Source organism: Syngnathus acus, chromosome 13 (genome assembly GCF_901709675.1).
Source record: "Syngnathus acus chromosome 13, fSynAcu1.2, whole genome shotgun sequence".
NCBI lineage: Eukaryota > Metazoa > Chordata > Actinopteri > Syngnathiformes > Syngnathidae > Syngnathus > Syngnathus acus.
In genome coordinates this window covers 6,062,466-6,085,662 of record NC_051098.1, presented here as the reverse complement: position 1 = coordinate 6,085,662, position 23,197 = coordinate 6,062,466, and the positions used below count along the sequence as shown (strand labels likewise).

General features: G+C 39.2%; 2 protein-coding genes across 2 annotated transcripts; one reads left to right on the top strand and one right to left on the bottom strand.

Moving 5' to 3' along the window:
• Positions 1 to 1,046: 1,046 nt before the first annotated feature.
• On the top strand, positions 1,047 to 7,844 carry scn4ba (sodium channel, voltage-gated, type IV, beta a). The gene is made up of 5 exons (XM_037268727.1): positions 1,047 to 1,287; positions 5,894 to 6,069; positions 6,151 to 6,370; positions 6,798 to 6,927; positions 7,471 to 7,844. The coding sequence occupies exons 1-5, from the start codon at positions 1,227 to 1,229 to the stop codon at positions 7,562 to 7,564; spliced, it is 681 nt and encodes a 226-aa protein (XP_037124622.1). The 5' UTR covers positions 1,047 to 1,226; the 3' UTR covers positions 7,565 to 7,844.
• Positions 7,845 to 12,020: 4,176 nt separating this feature from the next.
• si:ch211-235m3.5 (BICD family-like cargo adapter 1) lies at positions 12,021 to 22,764 on the bottom strand. The gene is made up of 9 exons (XM_037268703.1): positions 22,417 to 22,764; positions 21,602 to 21,817; positions 18,223 to 18,342; positions 17,927 to 18,073; positions 16,336 to 16,506; positions 15,638 to 15,793; positions 14,168 to 14,280; positions 13,495 to 13,615; positions 12,021 to 12,967 (listed from the first exon to the last, which is right to left on the bottom strand). The coding sequence occupies exons 1-9, from the start codon at positions 22,657 to 22,659 to the stop codon at positions 12,758 to 12,760; spliced, it is 1,497 nt and encodes a 498-aa protein (XP_037124598.1). The 5' UTR covers positions 22,660 to 22,764; the 3' UTR covers positions 12,021 to 12,757.
• Between the last annotated feature and the right edge of the window lie 433 nt (positions 22,765 to 23,197).

The window sequence follows — 23,197 nt, the reverse complement described above, 5'->3', positions numbered from 1 at the left end:
GCCACTGACGTAATATTCTAGAATTACAAATTCCATTTGTCTCACTACTTGTAAAGAATACTGATAAATAGAAGAATACCAGAGATTATAAAAAGGAAGTTGACATTCAATGAGTTGTGTTTCAATAGTTTTATTCACACTCTATCACTTCTTGAAAGTTCAATAGATGTGTTTTTTTTTTTTTTTTTTGTATTTCTTACACTTAAACGAATCGTAAAAAACATGAAATGGGAACAACTGGGGCCCAGAACCAACAAGCTGAATACTTGGGATGTCTTTTACAGTAATCACTTGGCTGTGGTCCACGTCAAGTTACTCATACGGTATATCCAATTATTTTCTCCATTGCAATTATCAAGTTCCACTATATCCAGGTGAACCTTGATATTCACCCAGATCAAGATGTCTGTCTTGCCAGTGAACAAAGTCAGATGATGCCAGTACAAGATAGCACGAAGGGGGCGTAAAGTAAACGACGCATGAAAGTGAGACAGGTTGAGTGGATGCAGCAAAGAAAACATTGAGTGCTGATCATGTGGCGTGACTGAAGCAAAGCACTCATCCTATCTTCAACTCTTGTAAAGTAAGGCTGACTCAGTCAAATTGTCCTGAACTACCATACATGAGTGTGTGTGATCACCTTCACCACTCCAACACACATTCCAAGCTTCCCCTCCCTCTCCTCTCTCCCTCTCTCTCCCTCTGCAGTACCTTCCGCACTCATTTCTATCTTCGCCAGCCGGGGAGACGTTTGCTTTCTGCTTCTCTGCCTGGCTGCTTTGCACCAGCATCCCTTTCTGTTCCTCTTTCTCTCATACTCCATCCATCCTACGTCTCCCGTCTGTGTGGCTTGCTGGCTGATGCGCTTCCCTGACGGATCCTGCTGCTGCCAGAGTGTTGAAGGCTATCTGACACCACAGCACATCGCCAAATAGCTTCTGCGCTGGCTTTTTTTTTTTATTTGCTTGCTGGATCACTACTGAGACTGCTGAGAGAGTGAGAGAGAGACAGAGAGGGAGAGAGAGTGGGGAGGACGGGGACACAAACAGGGGGCGGGGGGGGGACAAATTTTCCAGCCAAGGCAGAACTCCTTCCTTGCTGGGACAGGAAAGAGAGAAAGGGAGGGACTAAAAGCCACATTTTGGTTTCGTAACTCAACTGTAACAGAACAAGGACAACATTCAGAATTGGGGGAAAACACAAGGATTCGGACAAAATAAGTTGTCATGGCGTCATTGGACAGCACCAGCTGGAGTGTGCCAGGTCTTCTACTTGCACTGCTGCTAGGTGAGTGAGACTTCTATCCCTTCAATCTGTGTTTTGCACCTTTTTGTGTGTTGGTGGTCAAGTATATTTTTTCTGACTTGCAGCATTCTTTACTTCCTCTGTGTCAGACTAATTTCATGCAAGGTGGGTGGCTCAATGCCAGCACAGTAAATCCATACCTCCAAGTCCTAACATTAGGTCTTACTCACATCACCCTTATAGCATTCACCTCCTACACCTTCTGGTGCAAGCAAGCTGACAACACATGTGAGGTGTACTTATTATCACGGTCCAGAACGTTATCATTTTTAGGCTGATCAGTAATCACAATTAAGATGATTTGGGTGAGTTGCAGACATGGACATGATCGCTTCCATTCCACAACACAATTCACGCAGTGATGACTTGACAGAAGTTGGCTTTCCTTAGCACACGAGCATTTTTAGTCATCGACATTGAACACGTTTAATATTTCAAATTGTCTGCCCCCAAGGCTTTTTGGACCCTATTATTGGTACAAATCGACTCTTTACATACCTCAGACAACTGGACCTTTTTATAGGATAAATCTTATGAGACATAAAGGGTAAAATCAGGACAAAAACAGCCCAATTATCTTAATATGTGTAGCAGGCCTGAGCTGCCCTGAAAACAATCTGATGTTAGCACAACTTATTCATTATGGAGTGTTGCTATAAAACCTGTTGTTTTCAGTTTGAAGTTTCATTCGGGGGGGAATTTACAATCAATCAAAAATCTGAAATGAAAAAACCTGTTATGTTGTTAATTCCATGCCAATTCTGCATCTCTGTGGGCCGAGCTTCCCCTCTGAAGGCAACTCCTGTTCATCCTTGTTTTGTCTCTGGATTTGGCCAATCACTGGGGATGTGTCTTTGTTTGGTTGTTTTTCCTCAGATGCTGTGTTTTTTTTACAAATTGAAAGATGGGGCTAAAGAGGGCTGATATTGTCACAAATCATTTAACTAATGTCTTCTTGTCAGGCCACACTGACAGTTTTAATAAATATAACAAAAACTTTGTTTTTATTTCCAAATGGCCACTTGGAAAAAAAAACATTTGACACATCAGTATGGTCTGACAGCAGTGCGGCAAGGCACATCACAGGACAGCTCATGCCTTAACCAACTCAATTTCCATAATGTGCCACAAACAGATCTCACTACTACTTCGGATAACTACATCTTATTTTAGCTATTAGTGGCCCCAGGCTCCGGACGTGGTCGAGGTGCAAAGGACCTCTGTGTTCTAGCTCCAGGGCTGTCAGAAACATCGGACTTAAGGGCAAGCTCTCGTCTTTCATGCAGGAGTGAGTGGACATTATTTGTGGAGACAATTTTATTTATCATCTGCGCTAGCACACAGCAGCAACACCCCACCTTGCGTTTGTGTTGTCTCTCTCATCATCAACATCTCTTGCTCCACCCGTACACAACCATTTGAGAAATACAGGGTTCTCCTAAATGGGAAATTATCAAAAGCACCAGCAAGTTTAGTAAATTAACGCAACCCATCATTTTTTGAGGAATTGTGGCGTGGGTTAGGGTTTGTGTCGATACACAAAGCTTCCACTTAGTTTGTGTGATGTCTAAGTTATTTTAAAACAAATTTCAAAATCAATTTAATGAGTTAGTACTTATGAAAGTCCTGACAAGTCTGTGACTGTAAAGTTGTCATGATGAATTCCCCATCTCTATGGAGGAGCACTCCTGCAAGCCATCATCTCATTTGCACCATTTCCCCTTCCAAACATTACATTATTTAATGTATCAGTAAGGAGCCCCCCCCCCCCCCCCCCCGCACACACACACACCACATTTTTATCTCTCTCTTGCTCTCTCTTCAGTCGTGATATAAAGTGACTTTCAAGCCATGTAACCGCTGTTCCATCAAATCGATACATTTTACCAAAATTACGCACTATTATCACTCATCAATATTATGGACGTTCTATTTGACAAAACAATTTGAATAAGTGTAAGGGAATTAGTTTTTAGTTTAGCTACGTTTTTATTGTCAAACTAAATCCTTGTAACTGTTTTAGTCAACTTTAATGGCCATCATTATTCTTAGAGACGTATCATGGCTGTAAACAAAAGTTAAAAAAAAAAAGAACTAAGATAATTGTTTCCTGATGCACTGTACAATACAACCACATGTTTTAACATGCTTTGGTCACTATCAAGTGTCAATAGCTTGTAAATGCAACTTGTCAAAAGTTGTCGTAAATTGATGCATGTGTTTGCCGGAGTCATCTTACGCACGCTGTATCAGTTAACACACACATGCACCAGTGTAGTTGTTTTTATTGAGTCGCGTCACTACTGCTGTCATTTTCAGCTCTGCTGTCATTTAGTCACCTTGGAAAGAACATTTCCGTTAACATTCCCTGTCCATCTCTCTCTTCCTTCCTGTTGACGCCCTCCATCCGTCTCTCACCCGTCTCTCCACTTTATTCTCTTCCTCTGCGACCATTCTCTCTCTGTCATTTCTGTTCTTCCCAGCAGCACTCCCTCACCCCACTCTCTTGTGTGGTAATTGTGTCCTCGGTTGGTTCTCTGTGGGTTTGCTCAGAAATACATTAACCCTTTAATGTGTGGCCTACTTAAATAAAAGACATCACCTTGACTGTCAGCCAAGGACACTACATAATAGCAGTTGCATTTTGTTCCATTATCAAGTTTGACATGTTCCGTGACCAAAATTTAATTAGTAAGTTTATTCGTGAACCAAAGAGATAGTCCCCATTCAAATGAAGTGAAATACCGTTAATCCATTTGAACCTTTAAAATCATCACACGTGTTTGGTTTTGATAAATAACAACAGGATTGTGTTGTGTAAATCACAATAAAACTAACTAGGAGAAATCGTAAAATGTAATTCCAAAAATGCAAGTTAGGTTCTTTCAAGACTCAGAATTGTCTAAATTGTGACCAGTGAGCCAGGCCAGATCAATACCCCGCCTCTCACCCAAAAATTGCTGTGATAGGCTCACCCATGACCCTGTAGTTAAGACAAGCACTGTAGAAAATGGATGGATGGAAATGCTAGCCCAGCCATTTAAAGCCTTTCCATCATGGAAACATTTCAAATCCTTGAGTGGTCATTGATAACACATTTATGTCATCTAAAAATACAAGTAGACCACCTTGCAGTATCATTTTCACTATCTTGCTCTATCATCCGTGCTCAATGCGTTCTTTGAACAATAAGACGCACCAGCGTAAAGTGACCAGAGTTCAAAGCTAAGTAAAAGTCCATTAGAGGAGACAAGAGCCAGAAAGAAAAAAGAATAAGGTGGATTCGAACAGCTCACATTGCTATTGAAGGCGAGTCAACTTGAATGCAGACAGGAGATAAAAATATCCACTAGTAGAAGTCAAGATGAAAGGGTAAGATCAGGAGGCAGAATTAGAACCAGACAACAACTACGAAGACATGAGCTGACACATGATGTGATAGCAAACACTTTTACAGTTTTTACACAAATAACGATTTAGGAACAACAAAGTATTGGAAAGGTAGCTGAATTTGCCTTTTACTGTAAAAAAAAAGGCAGTTCTACAGTCTTACTTTTGTTGTTGGAATTGGAAGAAAGAAAATGACTACTCATCCGCTGTGAAACACCAATTTACAGGTGTAAAGTCAAGTGAATGTGTTGATCCCAGTTTGCGCAATGTGATCCCGTGATGGTCAGGGTAGAAAGGACAGTGTTTATAAATAGGACTTAAGTGGAGACCAGGGGTGTCAAACTCATTTTTTTCACAGGCCGCATTGTAGTCATAGCTTCTTTCGGAGGGCCATTATGACTGTCAACCCAAATAAATGTATGAGCACCTCATATTATATACAGTAAAAGCTACAAAACAAACTGACAAATAACTCGTTTTCAAATCAGACGACAAAAAACTGGTCAAATATTAAAAAAAAAAAGAGATTATTAAAAGTGAAGACAATTTGCAATTCTAGTAATGACACACGAATTTGATGCACAATTTGTCTTCGCGGGCCACATAAAATGATGTGGCGGGCCTTATCTGGCCTCCGGGCCTTGAGTTTGACAGATGGCAGAGCAATAATGTGAGCATTACTGTAGTTGCCATTGAACGTTGGACCATGCACAAATGCAAGATGAACAACCTTAATAATTTTACATGGCTCTCGCTAACTTAATTCCATTAATTTCTATGTATCATTAGTCATTCTCATTGGTTCCAAATAAATCAGGTAAAGTCTTCGGACACACTTCTGAATACAGTGCACAAATATAACCAATATACGTAGTTGGTTAGGGTTAGGGTTGGTTGGTTGGTTGGTTGGTTTATTTAGACATGTCCTAACTATAAAGTACAGCGCATGGTAAAATCCACATTATGCAGGCTTTTATTTGTCAAGCTGTAAAACATAAAAATAAAATTGCTCAAAAACATGATGTGCTAAAAAAGGTGTAGACATTTTTGAAATCAGCCTCAAAAATGTTGTTTCTAAATATCTATCAGGAGAGATGTATTATTTGGACCACTGTAGTGAAATTGAATGACTTCACGCAGCCCACCTGTTTATCTCTCACAATACACTATATGTCTTTTGTGCGTCCCATTTCCACAGTCTTTTATTCAGATCTGCCGCACGTTCGTGGACTGGAGGTGTCAACAGGAAAGGTGTCATCAATTGAGGCAATGAACGGCTCCACTGTGTTGCTCCCATGCACCTACTCCTCCTGCATTGGCATTCACAAGCTCTACTTCAGCTGGCATTATAACAACAATGGCTCTAAGGAAAAAGTACGGACCTCGCAAGCATCAGCACATTGATGAAACCTTTATTGTCATAACTGAGTCATGTTATCTTGTGTGTTTGTGTAGTTATGCGATGGGATAGTTCCGAGCGAAGGTGCGGAGGCCAAAGTGAAAGTAAAACACCCGCGAATAGAGTTTGTAGGCGCTACAAAGGGCCACAATATTTCTGTCCTGCTGTGGAATATCACCTTTGAAGATGAGGGAGAGTATATCTGTTTTGCAAGGAACCCCAAAGAGAAATACCGCAATCACAGCGCTAGCTACACCCTCTATGTGGTGGATCAAAGTATGCACTATACAGTGATCCCTCGCTACTTCGCGTTTCGTTTATCGCGGCTTCACTATGTCGCGGATTTTTTTTCCAAATTAAAAAAACATTTAAAAGTCAAAATAAAACTTCTAAATTGAGGAAACATGTATCTAACCTTTAGGACAATGTAGTATTGCTCCAAATTTTCGTTTACATTCCTTTAGAAGTCCATTTTCGCGTGTTAGCATGATCGCGAATTAGCATCATTCCGCTAACTCGTTAGCCTGCCCAGTACTTCTTGTTGGTGACCGTACTTCGCGGATTTTACTTATCGCGGTGGTTTTTGGAACCAATTATCCACGATAAACGAGGGATTACTGTATTGACATATCCTATCATGTATTGTTGATTTATTTTTTTGTTTACTATCTCTCACTCAATGTCTCTTTGTCTACACTTTCAGTGAGGGAGGTTGACAATACTTTAACTGTCATCATTGTCTCTGTGTTGGGCGGAGTCATTGGATTAGTTATCATTGTTATGGTGATAAAGGCCTTGGTAGTCCAATTCCTGCTGAAGGATGATGAAAAGAAGTAAGTTATTTAGAGATAGTACCGTATTTTCCGCACTATAAGGCACGCCTAAAAACCTCCAATTTTCTCAAAATCCGACAGTGCGCCTTATAATCAGCTGCGCCTTATATATGGACCAATATAGAGCCACTACAGCAGGCGTGTCCAAAGTCTGGCCCGCGGGCCAAATGTATATATCTTATATATGGACAAAGTTTTAAAATGGGCCATTCATCGAAGGTGCGCCTTATAATCCGGTGCGCCTTATATATGGACAAAGTTTTAAAATGGGCCATTCATTGAAGGTGCGCCTTATAATCCGGTGCGCCTTATAGTGTGGAAAATACGGTAAATGAAACTCATCTACATAATACTCATCATCAACATGCATGGTGTTTGCAAAGTGGTACTGTCACCACTGTTAGCATTTTCAGCAGTCAACAAATATATATATTTTTCTTTAGTATGGCAATGGTATTCAAGTAGATCAGAAATAATTATGGTTTTCATTGTTGCTACTGCTGCATCTGTGTGCTAATCTTTCTTTTCTCCATCGCCTTGTAGTAAAGAGTGCCTGGTTAACGCCTCAGGGAACGACAATACCGAAAACGGACTTACAGGAGCCAAAGCTGACAACAAAGGAACACCAAAGGCATGAGCAAAAAAACACAGAGTATGGTTGTATATATGTTACAAGAAATGTACACTACCAATGAATGAACTGTCTTATCTTGTTGCTAAATAGTACACCATGCAAATGTATATTTAAATTATTGCTTGAATTTTTAAAATGTCTGCAGAAGGCTGGGTCACGCTTGTCTACATGGCAGCGCATTTGTTGCAGTGTTTGCCGTCTGTATCATCAAATTCTGCAGCCGCGGGTAGTTCCCTATACTCCATGTATTGAACTCGATCAGTATATTGTATCTTCTTCCTGACTAGTCTTGAGCTAATATGAACCAGAGGAAAAGATGCTCACGTTGGAATAATTGAAGAGCTGCAAAACAGCTGAGAGGTACGTCCTAAATTTGCGTATCATTTAAATAATGAATGTACTGAGCAGCACAGTGCGACTGGTCACAGTCAAAGGTTCTGGGTTTGATTTGAGACTCAGACCTTTCAGTGAAGAGTTTGCATGTTTACCACACTTGCATGGGTATTTTCGTTACAAACTCCCACATTCCAAAGACAGGCGAGACTAGTTAGTTGAATAATCTAGATTGAGTTGTGAATGGTTTGCTGGTCTGGTGTCTTGTGACCGACTGGTGACGAATCAGTTGGGTGCCCCACCTCTCACCCAAACTCAGCTGTGATAGACTACAGCTCACATATGTGATCCTGAACCCAATCCATGATGGAAAATGAGAAAAGACAGCAACTCTCAAATTTTCGGGATGCTTGGATTTGTTTTAGGGGTGCTTCAGCACCACCAAAAATGATGTAGACACACCAATGTTGCACCTAAGGCAAACGAATGATCCAGTTCTTCTTCGTTATTTTATTTTGTCATATTGTTTCACTTTAGATTGTCAAACATAGGTGCCTGCTCTGCTTTTTCTCCCCCTGTTAACAGGAGGATTAACTCACAGCAAATATGTTTTTTGGGGTTGAAAGTGTTAAACTCTAACCATCATCCGAGACAATCCCAAAATACCCAGCTCCCTAAAGAGAATGAAATGAATGCTGCTTCTGCATTGGCGATAGAGTTATTTATTTTATTTTATTTTATTTTTTTAGCATGTTTGCATTTTAGAGCACTCTGTACAAGTACTTGTTGTCTACAGCACAGGAGGAACATTTGCGTGAATTCAGGAGGTTGCAAATAACCCTTCATATACTGTCAACCGAGGCAAGAAGCAAACTAACAATCTGATTACAAAAGAGTAAGGGCCACACTGATATAACTTTATTCACATAAAGTTGTATCTTTTTCATAGATGCATTCTTTATTCATTGTAACTTTACAACTGTATCTTTCAAAATTCTAACTTCTAGAAATGTTATGGCTTTGTTTTGGTACTGTCTAGTAAGGTTTAATTCTCATTGAAAATTTCTCAAAACATTACTTTTTCCCCTCATCAGTACACATTTTTCTGGTCAGTGTTGCTCTAATATTCCTTCATAGTAAACTAATGCAGAACATCTATCCAGACTCATAAAGACATGGACATATAATTTCTTTTTTTTTTTTAACAAAAACATAATTTACATAACTGTATTCCAAAATAAGTGGATTAGTGCCATTCTCCTATCAGCCACTCCACATTGTGCCCTCTATGCAACTCTACCAGAGGTTATTTGAGAAGTTGGCACAGGCGACCTGCCATGCACTCTCACACATACCTGGGATAGATAGGACAGCTGAGTGCTACACATACAAACACACACACACACACACACACACACACACACACACACACACGCACGCACACACTTAGTATTCAAGTATTCACATATGAGCGAGCGGTGCACTATAGTGCACAGACCTTGCACACAAACGAGCACTTTACCACTGTACGGAGTGGATGCACAAATCAACTTGTGTCCAGTCTTATTTTATTACAAAATAATTAGAAAACAAAAAAAAATCTGAAAATTAAATTTGTCGAATTTCAGTTAGTTTTCTGTCGACAGCCAGGCATTTGTTTTATTGTCCCAGATTTTCACTCAGGCCAGTAGGCTGCTGTCTTATTTATGCAATAATATGTTAAAGGCACTTTAGAAATGTGTCGGGACACAAGGCCTGTCAATTATTGGCCCTGTGGGAAATCCCATTGGACATGAATCCCATAATATTGATTTAATATTTGATCTTCCGACTCTATAGAATATATACAGTGCTATAATCGTCTCTCCCGTTACTTGAGTAAATACAGCCCTACAATGAATATGGTTAGTTACAGATAGTGCCATGAATATCTAATACGTAATGTAATCAACTTAAAGAAGACATTGCCTTATTCTAACAGTAACAACTTTGTCTCACTGAATGTATATAGCTGAGAATGTCAAAATGCAATACTATCACAAAGCCTAAAATTCTTCCAAGTTACATCGATGTTACGGAACAATTGGAACATAATTCATGCAATTATGTCTCCCTGAGTCTCAAGTCTTCCAAATGTGAATAGTTTCATGTTTTCCAACTTCGACCAAAACAAAATATATATATATATATACTATATATATTGTAGAGTGGAAGCTGTTAAAGCTGCAAAATCCAAGACTAACTCCATATTTGAGTATGAGGGAAATATATAAGTAATGTATTTTGTTATACTTTAGCAGCACATGTACAATAATTACTGACCCATCATTTATACTATACTCGCAATAAGAATGCAGATTATATTATAAACTTAACCATTTACTCATTTGGAATCTACAGTTCATACAGTCAACAAAAGTCTGATTTAGTAAATAATTTTCTTCACCATGACAGTTTCTCAGAAAATAAAGTAACAGTTGTCGCAGGTTTTAGAATTAAAAATTATGTTTTGTGTGTGAAATAATTGATGACATATGAAAGTCATCAAACACAATGTGTCAAGCAAACAAAAATCCCAAAAGACGCAGTATGATGGAGTTGAATAGTTGTCATACCTCAAATGTAACATGCACAAAAGTATTAAGTCTGTTTGTTGCATACATTTTTGTTGATTTGAAAAAAACAAAAACAATTTGGTTGCCAGTTGTGACCTCATTAAAGTTCTCGCAATATTTTATATGGGTGCACTGCACATTCTCTGTTGTGCTGCTCATCCCACAAATTTATGCCTCATACAAATGGGGCTTCATTTAAAAGGGAAACAGACTTTCCAGCTGTACAAAATATTCTATTTAGATGTAATAAAGAGAAAAAAATTATCACAATTTATCACTGCTAGACGGCCAATGTTTACGTTTACCAAAAAGTCATACTGAATGTCATATGTGGAGACGTGATTATGTTGTAATGTCTTTGCCCCTTTACCTGTTTCATCGTCCTGCAAAAAAAATGAGATGAATCATCATCAGCTGACCATGTACAACCATTGCTGCAGTACTAAAAATATAATAGTTGATTATATCCATCGAGTCAAGTTGGTATGACAGGCCTGTTGTCTCAACCCAATTAGTTCATCAATTAAATGTGTACGTAATAGAAACAACATATTGTATTAGGCAAATAGTAGTTTTCACAATATATTCGGCACACTTGGCTATAATACAAGTGTATAAAATGCATTTTACGTAGTCCTGCGTACGTAGGAATTACTTTTCTGGCTCTTTTTGTCAGATTGTTTATTATCACATGTCTGTGCCTCCAACTTTTTCAACATTTGTACTCAATTGTAAGGTTATAAGGGGAAGGGACCACAAAGATATATGGATAAAATCACTTCAAATTGACAGCTATGGGCAGAAGCCGTGCCATTGAATAGTGTAATTATTAGGGCAAGACAATTTAGTAGAAAAATAGATGAGGATTGACTACCATGTTTTGGAGTAAATTGTTTAAACTGCCACAGCAGCTGGAGCTCATACTGCCAGTCCAGGAGTCTCATGTCTGCCCAAATATTACACTACCACAATTTAAATGTGCATCCAATTATTACTCTGACAACTACTAAAGATATGTAACACTCGCCATGTACTTCCTCACACTGCCAAGTCTGCTCCCACATTCCATTTAAATACAAAGATCAATGCACTTCAACAGGAATCCGAAAAAATATATAATAGAGGGAAAAAAAATTGATATGATGCGATCAAAGATTGCTCATGTCATACTGTTTGAACACAAAATGCACCATTCTTAAGTGTTGCAGCAATTGTTTGTACTTCAAAGTATACTGTGTATTGAATATTCATACTATACGTACGATGTCATCACCAACACATGCAACCCCAGATTTCCTGGATTAATGTTCCTCTGAATGTCAGCCTGTTTATCTCTCTGTAATCATGCTCACCTCATGACTATGCACCTGACTTGTTAAGGAAATATAATGTAAATGTAAATAAAAGCATTGTAATTGCTAGAGAACTTCAATGAGCCAGTGTCTGTTTGTGAAATAACTTAGTACCCATTGTTGAGGAATAGATCTGTTTCTCTATATCGGATTTCTTTTTTTTTTTATCCTTGAGCGGGCAAGTAAACATACTAGATGAGATGTGGAAAGGTTTATTGGACATGACAATCAGAAGTCATTCTAAATTGTTGTCACATTTTCAATTGAACAATGCCATGGTTGATGATAATAGTTAATAATAGTTATTGATAAACAAAAAGATTGACTTTTTAAATGTGTTAAATATCTTATATTTAACACACCCATACAGACACCCAAATAAAAATGGTGCAAAAGTAGGCGATTTCTCAAAAGTACTTTCTGGAATTATTTGAGAATGTTACTTTTGCCTCTTTTGGGAAACTGAGAGAAGACAATGTAACTTGAACTTATAGCTTGGCAAGTTAAAAAATAATAACAGTACAATTGCATTGTTTTGTCCTTATTCCCTGGTCCTCCCTTTTTTTCCTTAACTCACAATAGCAAAATCCCAGCTGCCTCTCTGAAATATGCCATACAAAGCAACAAAAGCAAAGACATTTACAAAATCATCAGTATTCCAAAAATAATAAACATTATTTACAATATTAAACAAACCCACAGGGAGAAAAAAATGTTCCAGGGTTGGTCACAATAGAAAGAAGCTTTACTTTAAATGTGCTTTGTTGTTCATTTGATCACAAGTGTCTGTGATCACAAGTGTCTACATTGTTCTTTTTTCATCAAACATCCACCATCCATCATTTTCGAGTGATTCTTCTGAGCAACCAGCAAGTAGATGGAGGCCTCGCAGTTATTTACTTGGTATATGATGTCCCTTTGCCTCGTCTTAACCAGTCCCGCCACGGGGACTGGGCCTTGTCCTGATTGGCATCTACACCCCAAGGGAAAGCGGTCCTGTGGGACTTGCGGAAAAATGACATTCCTTGTGAGGTGATCTTCTTCTGAGGCTGTTCCGACTGCTGCTGTGACCTCAGCTGCTGGTTGATGACGATCTGGATGTCGTCCTGAGGAAAGGCAAAGGCAAATTGTCAATGAGGAGATTACCAGGGGTGAGTTGTGTGTTATTTATGCAGACAAAAATGTGTAACTGGTTGAAAGCTTTATAAAAAAAATAAAAAAAATGAGATGCTGACCCTTTATAATGTATTCAACAGTGGTGTCATTTATAAATGTTCAATTGGAAAAAAAACAATGAGCGTTAAAGGGTCACATGACATTTTCCATGCACATAGTCAACCAGACTGGGAAAGTTGTAATATGAATGCTGGACCACTAGATGGCAATGTAAAAACACACAAGCACACACCAACGATAGTCATGAACACCTATGATGGATCGGTTCATGTGGCTTTCAAGTTTTACATGCGAATGTCATGTGACTGTTAGTGTAGCAGTACTGTATGTGAAATCATAGCACTAATGTCATTGTCATAAATTTGTCTCCAAATGTTTTCACACGCTAAAATGCATTGTAACTAATGGTCAGATTGTGTTACTGTTCTCAGTGTAAACAGCCCCAAAGAGACCTTACCTGCCAGGCCTCCAATTCCTGTGAAAGCTCCAGTTTACGCTGAATAGCATCTAATAATTGGTTGTTGAGAGACATCATTTCGTTTTTACTCCGGACCAACTCGGCCTCCATCAGTGTTTTCCTGCAAAAAAGATGAGCAGGTATGGAAAATCATTCAATGTTGGACTAGAGTCAGGTATCCTTGAAAGTACAATTTTCAAACAAACTGGTTAGAATCAGAACTTTTAGATTGTCCAGGCTGTAATTGTAGATAATTGTGGGCTTTAATATGACAGACTTTTTAAGACAGTTTCATGACCGTGATTAATTTTAAAACCTTTAATTCCTTCATTTGAAACATGATTTAAGGGCTCCATGTTGTATCATAATAGTCTAAAATATTGATACGGTATGTTTAGACCTGAATATTATTTAAAGTAGTAAGTATGATGCATTTCATAAGGATTGGAAACTCATTACATATTTTTCAATTTCTTTGTAGGGTTGTCCATTTAAAAATCGAGCAATATGTGTCAGTTGGAAACTTGTGAACAGCGGATTAAAGGATTAACTGACATGACTAAGGATAATAAGGCCTTAATTATGGAAATTAGGATTTTTTAAGGCTGTCTAATGATTTCAGTACAAATATAATCGTTGCTTTTAAGACGATTTAGCATGAAGGATGACTGACTTGGCAATGGCTTCATCTCTGTCTCGGATGGCCTGTTGGGCGACTTCAGCCTCCTGCTTGACGCTCTGCAGTTTCTGCCTCATTGCAGCATTCTCCTGCTGCTGCTGCAACTTCTGAGGGGAGGGGGAGCAACAATAGTTCAGTGCTTTATCTGATAATTGACTGTAATTTTACTGTAAGAACACTGCGCCATTATAGCATTAATAACTCGTTGATAGTGAGACATCCACCTTTTGTGTAAATACTAGAATTGCACTGCATGTCTATGATGCAGATACTATAAGATGAAATGAGAGCAGTCAGATGAGACTTCCCATAAAGACCCACTTGGGTCACAACCCTCCCCAGCAGCACTGCGTCATCTGATCCCTTACACCATACGCTGCACTCAAATTCCCACACTGATCATTTCCCCAGGCAACAAAGAATGACAGAGATCCCCGAGCATACGGGAAGAACGTAAAGATCGAATGGCAGCAATGCATTTGTTTCAAACCTCCCCTCAGAAGAGATTCTGACGTTTTGGACTATGCATATTTCATTACAGGGATAAAATTGTTACTGCTGTATGCTCACTCACATTCAAGGAAAGCTTAGACAAGCATTTAACTTATCACTTGTAATGGTTAGCCAACATTCGTATTACATAAGTCCACAATACATTCAGTGACAATAAATTTGCTGTAATAGGAGTGGAAGAAAAAAAATGCCCTATACTCAGCCACCAAGTTTTTTTTTCCATTGTGAAAACACAAACAAATGAACAAAAAATAGCTAAAGTCTCTTTTGGCGACTTGTAATATTTAATACTAACTGCAGCTATTTATAACCAGGCTCTGTGCATTCTTTTCTTTACTTTTATCAACTGAAAGTCTACCTGTCATCTGAAGTGTAGTGGAACCTCTAAGGCCTAGGTGTCAAACTCAAGGCCCGGGGGCCAGATACGGCCCGCCACATCCTTTTATGTGCCCACGAAGACAAAACAAATTCATGTCAGTGCTAAAAATTGCAAATTGTCTTCACTTTTAAATAATAGAGATATTGCTAGCCATTTATCTTTTCAAAATATTAAAATATTTTTTACTTGTTTCAGATTTGAAAACTAGTTATTCATTGATTTGTTGTGTCATCTATACTGTATATAATATGAGGCATTCATACATTTATGTATTTGGGTTGACAGTCATAATGGCCCTCCGAAGAAAACTATGATGACGATGCGGCCCGCAACAAAAATGAGTTTGACAGCCCTGCTCTAAGGTGTAAAACATTCCTCTTAAGATTTCTGGTTTATTTCTATTATTGTTTGCTAAACACATATTCCTTTGAGACTTGTCTGTGATTAAGGGCTATATAAATACACTTGACTTGACTAAACACATTTCCCCATAGAAAATATTAGATATGGAACTAATTCAACACATATGGCCTGAAACATTTCTGAAATAGAAAATGTTATGCTTTTCTCACCTGTGCTCCCGAGGCCTGTGTCAGACTTTGGGCCACGGTCTTCAGTTGGTCCAGAGCACCCTTTAGGCTCTGCTCTTGATCTGTAGCCGCACATGTCACACTGTTCTGGGCCAGCGGCAGTAGTAACTTACAGATAGACCCCATTTCTTCAGTTAGCTACAAAAAAAGGCACATTATGTTGACAGTAAATAAATAATAATATAAAATATTATATATGAATAAAAATAATAAATTAATAAATAAATAAATAAATAAATAGCACATTGTGCTGGATGGTCAAGGGAACAAGGAACACTCCAACAAAGTGGGTAACAAATAGGATACCAATTGAATGACTCATAAATGTAGTTAAATCCTATTTTACTGTGGTAAGAACATTCATAAGTGATTATGATTGAAGGGTTGAATGTGTTGGTGCCCACTGGAATTCTAATAAGCTGAAAAAACATTCTCCTCTAAACATAATGTGTGATCATCTTTAATACTGGCAAGATTTCTATCTTTAATTCACCTGAGATTTTGTTCATGTATTACCAACAAAGAAAGTCAATTTCAAAGTCTGAGTGCAATTTTAATTAATTAAATTGCTCCCACACTGCATTTACAGCACTACATTAGAGTAATATTTGAGGAGATACGATATGATATGCTGATTGTTTAAAAAGTTGTGTCCCTATGAGTTCTGAATGATTTGGTACCTCTTCTTTACTGACTCCTAGATCAGCCATGTCCAACTCGGAAAGCAGGGATGAATCGCCAAGGCTCCTGGATTCTTGTAGGGATACCCGTTCTTCGAGCTCCTCCACCTGTGCTTGAAGCTCCTGTGAGCGACCTCGCGCCACTTCCAGCTCCTGTAAAGCTTCAGCGAGCTGAGGGGGGCGGGGGGAGAACAGCACAGGTGAGTCCAAAAACGCACAACTTGAAAAGTAATCATCATCGGCTTATTTTAATGCTTAATTCTCCTTACAGAGAAACTGGGCATAAATAATTATTGTAACTAAAAAGCCATGTTTCATATAAATTGAGAGGATGTTTTGATCGTTTCCTGACTACTACTACTATTCAAATTTTAAAAACAGATGGATGCGATAAGATTTCTAGAAACAAGGCTATTTGGATCTTTTTTTAAACTTGTGTACAACACTTCCAGTAGGACAGCAATCCTGACATGCCAGAATCCTACTTTTGTGTAATCGTGAAACTTAACAAGCATGTGGAATCTAGACCTGCAGGGGAAAAGTCGCAGTTAGAAGAACAAGTACGTCTTGTAAGATGAGTAAGTAACACCTTTCAAAATACCACAAAAGCCTCAGGCAGGGAGTTTAAATTCCCGTTGTTCGTGTAGGTCAACTGCAATGTGCTGGATGTAAATTGATTTTCAAATTACCGTAATTTTCTGACTATAAGTCGCTCCGGAGTATAAATCGCACCAGCCATAAAATGCCCAAAAATGTGAAAGAAAACATATATAAGTCGCTCCGGAGTATAAGTCGCATTTTGGGGGGCAATTTATTCGACAAAATCCAACACCAAGAACAGACATGAACGAGCAACAACAGGCTAAATGATACGGTATGCTAACGTGACAAACACAAACGAGGAGCTGAGAACGGGCCTGACGTAACATTCAGTTATTTAAAAAAAAACTATTACATAAATAACACGTTTATAAAACCATCTGTGTCACTCCAATTCATTAAATCCATCGATCGTCCTTTGTCAACAATGCCGTGTGCCGCGCCGCAGTTCATATTATTCCACAGGCCCATACAACGATATATAAACTATATTTTAAATAACTATAACATAAACAACATTATTATCAAACCATTTGTGTCACTCCAAATCATTAAATCCATCGATCAAATTTCTCGTCTTTTATGTCATCCTGGTGACAGAGGACATGTCCAGAGGATATGGCGCTTTAAAGTGTTAATTACTTTATTTGATTTTTTCTCTCTATTTTTCATGTTTTGAATATGTTCAAGATAAAGATATCAAAGCATGTGAAGTGATCAACTATACTAAAAATAACATGTGTAGTGGTCAACTATACTTGTAAGTGATGTGTTAATGATAAAGTAAAAATTTGTGAAAAAAAACATATATAAGTCGCTCCTGGAGTATAAGTCGCCCCCCCCACCCAAACTATGAAAAAAACCGCGACTTATAGTCCGAAAACTACGGTAAATACATTTATGAAAAAACACCTGGTATTTCTTCGTTTATAAATACTCTTAGTCAGTCACTATTAAACATGCACATGTGCATGTATGTGTGTGTGCCTACCCGTTGGTTATGCTGTTGGTTGAGTTGGTCGTGCATAGCCAGACGTGAGTTCAAAGAGGCCAAGTTGGCTCTCAGCTGAGCATTCTCCTGACAAACATTCTCCAAACGCTCCTCCAGCTCCTGTTCCCTTTGCGTGAGGCGCAACACCTGGACAGAAATGTTTTGAGAAATAACCACTGAGTTATTTTACCACAAAGAATGTCAACGGGGGTTTTCAAAAACTAACAGTGTTAAGAGAAACTCGAGTAAACCAATATAGCAATTTTTTTTAGAGATTTGGTCTCATGTTTGCTTACCTGTTCTCGCATGGCGCTGATCACCTCCTCGTCCTGAGGCTTGTTGTGATTTGTGTTTTTTTTCAAGTCTTGCTTAAGCATTTGTAACTCACTGGACATCACCCTCTCCACCTCTACTGCCTGCAAACATGGAATTTGTTGTCTTCAGATCTCAAATCTGGGCTTTTGGAAGATTGAGGTCACAATCGCCAAACTATAAACAGCTGAATGGAGCCAGTATGTCTATCTACATGTGAAAAGTGTGCCATGTGCCAGATGGAGCAGACAACTTCTTGGTCTGGTAAGTGACCATATTCAGCAACTATGCGGCAGACAGTTCAAATGTTGCACATTGGGAGGGTCGATGGGGGCATCTTGAGTGTACGTGTCTGAAGACATGTAAATAGGAAGAGAGGAAGTGTGTAGTAAACTATAGCACATAATGAACAAAAGCAAAAGCAAGCTGCTTGCAGACGCACAATGAGGAACATAAGCCTGATTCCTGGAGATGCCTTAATTACCGGCTGGTCTCATCAACACGGACCTCTCTCACAATAGAGGCAGCGACCCGCTGAGAATAATCCGAGACACAAGTGGAAGGAGAGCGCTCCATTTGTTACAAACACAAAGAGGTGATATCCCCTCATATGGCCCCCCAGCCCCAGGCCATCCCCGGTCCACAAGAAGAGCTACAGTATAGGGCAGATGAGACGCCAAGCCATGGTCAATCCCTCGGGGAGTGCTTACAAAGGATGGCTTTCCCTTGGGATGATGGACTGTTAGTTCATTGGAGCCAACAAAAACAGCAAATGAAATATTTCTACCTCTATGTGTTGTATTTTCCTTCCTATGATGCTTGGTTGCAAAGAGATTACTGTACTCTACTGACATTTTTCTCTTTATAGTGTACAAGAGAAATCCAAAGCAGAGGATTTGTCTCCAATAGTAACTTATGTAAGTGGAGTCTCAGATTTGATTTTACACAGCTACAGTTTTATGCAATCCAAGTTTGTAGACTTATCATGATGATAAGCTCACTGATGTCAAGCAATACAGTTGACCCCGGTGATAAGGAAGGGGCGGGGTCAGCGAAAATCCATGCATAATTGATGCCTAAATATGAATAAATAAATGTAACCCCCCCAAAATAACTTTAAAAAGGCACCAAGAAACATTTACTATGAATTTTCTAGTAGAAAATGGGACGGAAAGGGGTCATAATGTGTATGTAGGCAGGACTCGATATCAACCATAAGAAAATGTCCTGCCAACTTGAGTGTTTTAGAAACTGCTGCATTGTATAATAATAATGTTAATGATTTATCAGAGTAATATAAAAACAAAAGGCCATTCATTTATGGTTCACTAGCAAAGACAGTCCAAACTGCAAATAAAGCATAATTAACTACAAGATTAGACAGCACCAATTTAGTTTAGTGTGTCAGTATCAGAGTATATTGTACTGTGGTCTGTTACTTTTGCAAAGTCATCCGATATTCTTCAGTTAAGTAAATGATTCATGCCATGAAACAAAAAAAAAAACATGAATATTCCCTTCTGGTCATTCATCAATTATTTGTCTGAGGGTTATCTGTTGTTCTAGATTGCAACGCATTCACTTTGTGAAGCTGAGAACCTGTACCTACAAATATCTTGGCAAAATCCTGTTAATAATCACTTTTGTGTTTGAGATCATTTAAACAAAAGTTTGCAAAGACGGGTGCACCTGAGAATGAACTCTTTTAGCGCAGGTAAAATAAGTAGGATTGTGAACAAATCCATGGGTAAACTCTCCCTCATATCTTTGTGCATACTTCTCAACACTTGGGCGACTATCTAAACAGTGACACATTGTTTTCAGACAAACATTTCCTCAACGCTATAGCAAAGCTTTCCTGTTCACATCTGTTTTGCTGCTCACGCCACACGAACAACACAAATCCACTCAAGCGGTCCGCACCGAACAAAAATCCCTTCCTGTAAACAAAATACGTACCAAAAAAAACTTCAGAAATTGATTGGCAGATTATGTCTCCATCATAACAATATATTTGAGACTGTTTTGTGGCTTGAAAACAATTCTGACCTCAAAGAAAGGTTCCGGCATGCCGTTACCAAATTTCCAACTATTTTGGTTTGTCCCGTTAATATTAAATTGTCGAGCTCCACCGTACACACAAAACTACTGCAGTATCCACACTACTCACCAAATGGCCAGCAGAAGCACCTAAAACCAGACCAGGTAAAGTGATATCATTAGACATTAGTGTTCCTTCTCACACTTTCTCCATCCTATAACTTCTACAACAGAGCTGAAGCCAAAGAAAACAGTTCCTCCACTCCCTTTTGTCTCCAACAGCCTAAGTTTTTATCTAAATTGGCGTTTTCCTGCACTTCAAGGGGCTCCTGTCGCCACCACAAGCCCTCGAATGGAAAGACATCACATTCACATTCCAGTTTTGTGTGGACCTTGACACTTGGGAGGGGAGGGTTGTTATTTTGGATTTGTTTATAACTTAGAAGGAACTACATGGCTGCTTTTTTTTTCTGTCCAGAGCACGAAACTTCTCTTTAAACGCACGTGATGCACGATATTGCTACATCCAGGGAAATACACTTGAACAATCTTACACTTCCTTCTTAGGACCACAAAGTCCAATCAGCTTCTTATTATATCAGGTGATAAGAAGTCCTTGAGAAATACGTCACTGCTTGGATTATTGTCACAGTAAACACATCTTCCTTAGCTTATAACTATTAATGTTTGACTGACCACGAATAATGATGAATCAGCTGTATACTGTCATGAATATTTTTCCATTAGGTCATACAATTGCATGACAATCAAAAATAGCTTAAGACTAACACTGTGTACCAAAACAAGCTACAATATGATAATGTATAATCATGTTTTACTAAGTTGTCAGTCTTTCTATTTTCAATTATTTGGTCTTGACTACTATGTATCATAAAGACTCAAAATGTGCTGTTTTCAGAGTTCATTATTTCATCAGTTTGTTTTTTTGTGGGGATTTTGCATACTAGGTTTTGAAAAACTACAGAACTTTAAGGATTTTGGGCCAAAGTGAAGCAGGCTACATAATGGCGCCAACCCAAATAAAGTGTAGATTTTTCTTGCGAGTTCGGGTACTTTAGGATATTATCCACAAACACATTTGTTAAACACGCATTGCTTTACTGTGTGAGAGCACAAAAACTCAGGCTGAGTGTGTGTCTGGCTGTGAGGTGGACTGGGTCAGTGCTCATCTTATCTGCTTTGGAGCTCGGGTCTGTTGTTACATGATCACCTTGAGGGCCTTTCATGATATACACACATAAGGCAATTATTCTCACACACAGCCTGACCTGTGTGTGCGTGTGTAGGGGGGGATGGACTCACAGTTTTGAGCTCCTCCTTCAGTCGCTGTGTGTTGTCACTGTAATCCATCTGAGCTTGTGTCTTGTCCCTCTCAGCCTGGTACAAGGCCTGAGTGAGCTGCTGCACCTGAGCACTCAACTCCCTTGCATCCCTCTCCAGGTAGCCCACCTGACTCTCCCACTCAGACTGGCAGTTTTCCAGCTTCAAGCGTAGCTCATGATTGCTCTGTTCCAGCTCCTACGTGAGGGGCGAGTGAAGGGGAAATAGGGTGGGGGACACAAATACCACAAGGATTCATAATTCTAGATTAGTCAAAGTGATTTTGCACTAGCTGCAGTCACTCGGACCCCATTATACTTGCTCTTGTCTAATATTTCTACTAGCTTGAAAGTAAATACACAACCATGTCTATTCTGATGTTAACTTTCCACTTTAGCAAATGAATGCCAAATAGATCTCAAGAGTTCAGAGGGATATTCTTGTTGAGGTTGCAATAAAATGTTCCTCATTTTAAATGATCTTTGCTCCTCTCGTGTGGCTCAATAGGGCAACCAAACATTTCTCATAACCACACATACACTATATAACATATTGTTGGGAAACAAGAAGAGTTTTTGAATCTCTTTAATTATACCGTATTCAAGAACCGTTAGACATCAGCAAAGAAATAGCTGCAGAATCACGCGCACGCGTTTCTGACGCTTTATTTTTTACGCCTAAATACACAGAAAGCCAGGTTGTAAGATAACACTGGTATTTCCCACCCACTGCCCTTACAAAGTAAAAACACAAAAGTCCACAGACAAAACCCGTCTTTGATTTTGAAAAAGTCTTACCTCCAGCTTATCAACGTAGCTCTCATGTAGTTTGTCCCTCTGCTCTTTGAGTTGACGGTTTTCCAGGAGCAACCCGTTCCCCAACTGGGCAGCCAAAATAACCTCTTCCTCCTTTTGTTTCAAAGCGGCTACAAGCTGACCGGGGTCTTGGTAATCGACTATTTCCTCCCCGCCGTAGTCGATGAAAAAGTCCTCCTCCAGCATTTGCTTGGCCGAGAGCCCCCACTCGTATGGCCGATTCATGACTCCTTATCGCTCACTCCAAAGTAGTTTACGTGCACGCACAAACGAGAAAGGTAATAACATAATGCGCCCCATGACACCTGACTGTGCTGTACTTATGTGGTGCAGGGAGGGTGGAGGGGGCGGGGGGCACGACTGTCATCTGCAGCTTTCTGTATGCGCAGGGCGTCGGCTTGTTGTATCACCTGGCAACGGATAGCGTCCTTTCCAGCTTCATAATACAATAATTAAATCATTAAGATTGACTCGAATACGGGCCATGGAAGGTCAACTGGGCTAGTCTTCGGCTTGCTTGATCTTTATATCAATCACCTTAGAAAATGATGGGGTGGATAATTATATAATGATATAAGTAAGTAAATCAGTTAGAATAAATGTGTCATACTTTGCATACCGTCCCAAGTAGTTACAAAGCCTATCACCGCATGATCAAGGCTGACAATTAAGTAGAGGCGAGCGTCTGCTTGTATTGTTAGGCTTGCTGCCTAGGGTCAGAGGTCGGTCCCCAGAGTATATTTTTGCGATGGGAGCAATATCA

What these genes read in the sequence shown, in the direction of transcription:
- si:ch211-235m3.5 (XM_037268703.1), bottom strand. Translation starts at nt 22,659, where the DNA reads ATGAATCGGCCATACGAGTGGGGGCTCTCGGCCAAGCAAATGCTGGAG. An exon ending in TCAGCGCCATGCGAGAACAG is followed by an intron (nt 18,074 to 18,222) that starts GTAAGCAAACAT and finishes ATTTCTGTCCAG; the next exon opens with GTGTTGCGCCTCACGCAAAG. An exon ending in AGGAATTGGAGGCCTGGCAG is followed by an intron (nt 12,968 to 13,494) that starts GTAAGGTCTCTT and finishes GCCTTTCCTCAG; the next exon opens with GACGACATCCAGATCGTCAT.
- scn4ba (XM_037268727.1), top strand. Translation starts at nt 1,227, where the DNA reads ATGGCGTCATTGGACAGCACCAGCTGGAGTGTGCCAGGTCTTCTACTT. An exon ending in TCTACTTGCACTGCTGCTAG is followed by an intron (nt 1,288 to 5,893) that starts GTGAGTGAGACT and finishes CCATTTCCACAG; the next exon opens with TCTTTTATTCAGATCTGCCG. An exon ending in ACAATGGCTCTAAGGAAAAA is followed by an intron (nt 6,070 to 6,150) that starts GTACGGACCTCG and finishes GTGTTTGTGTAG; the next exon opens with TTATGCGATGGGATAGTTCC.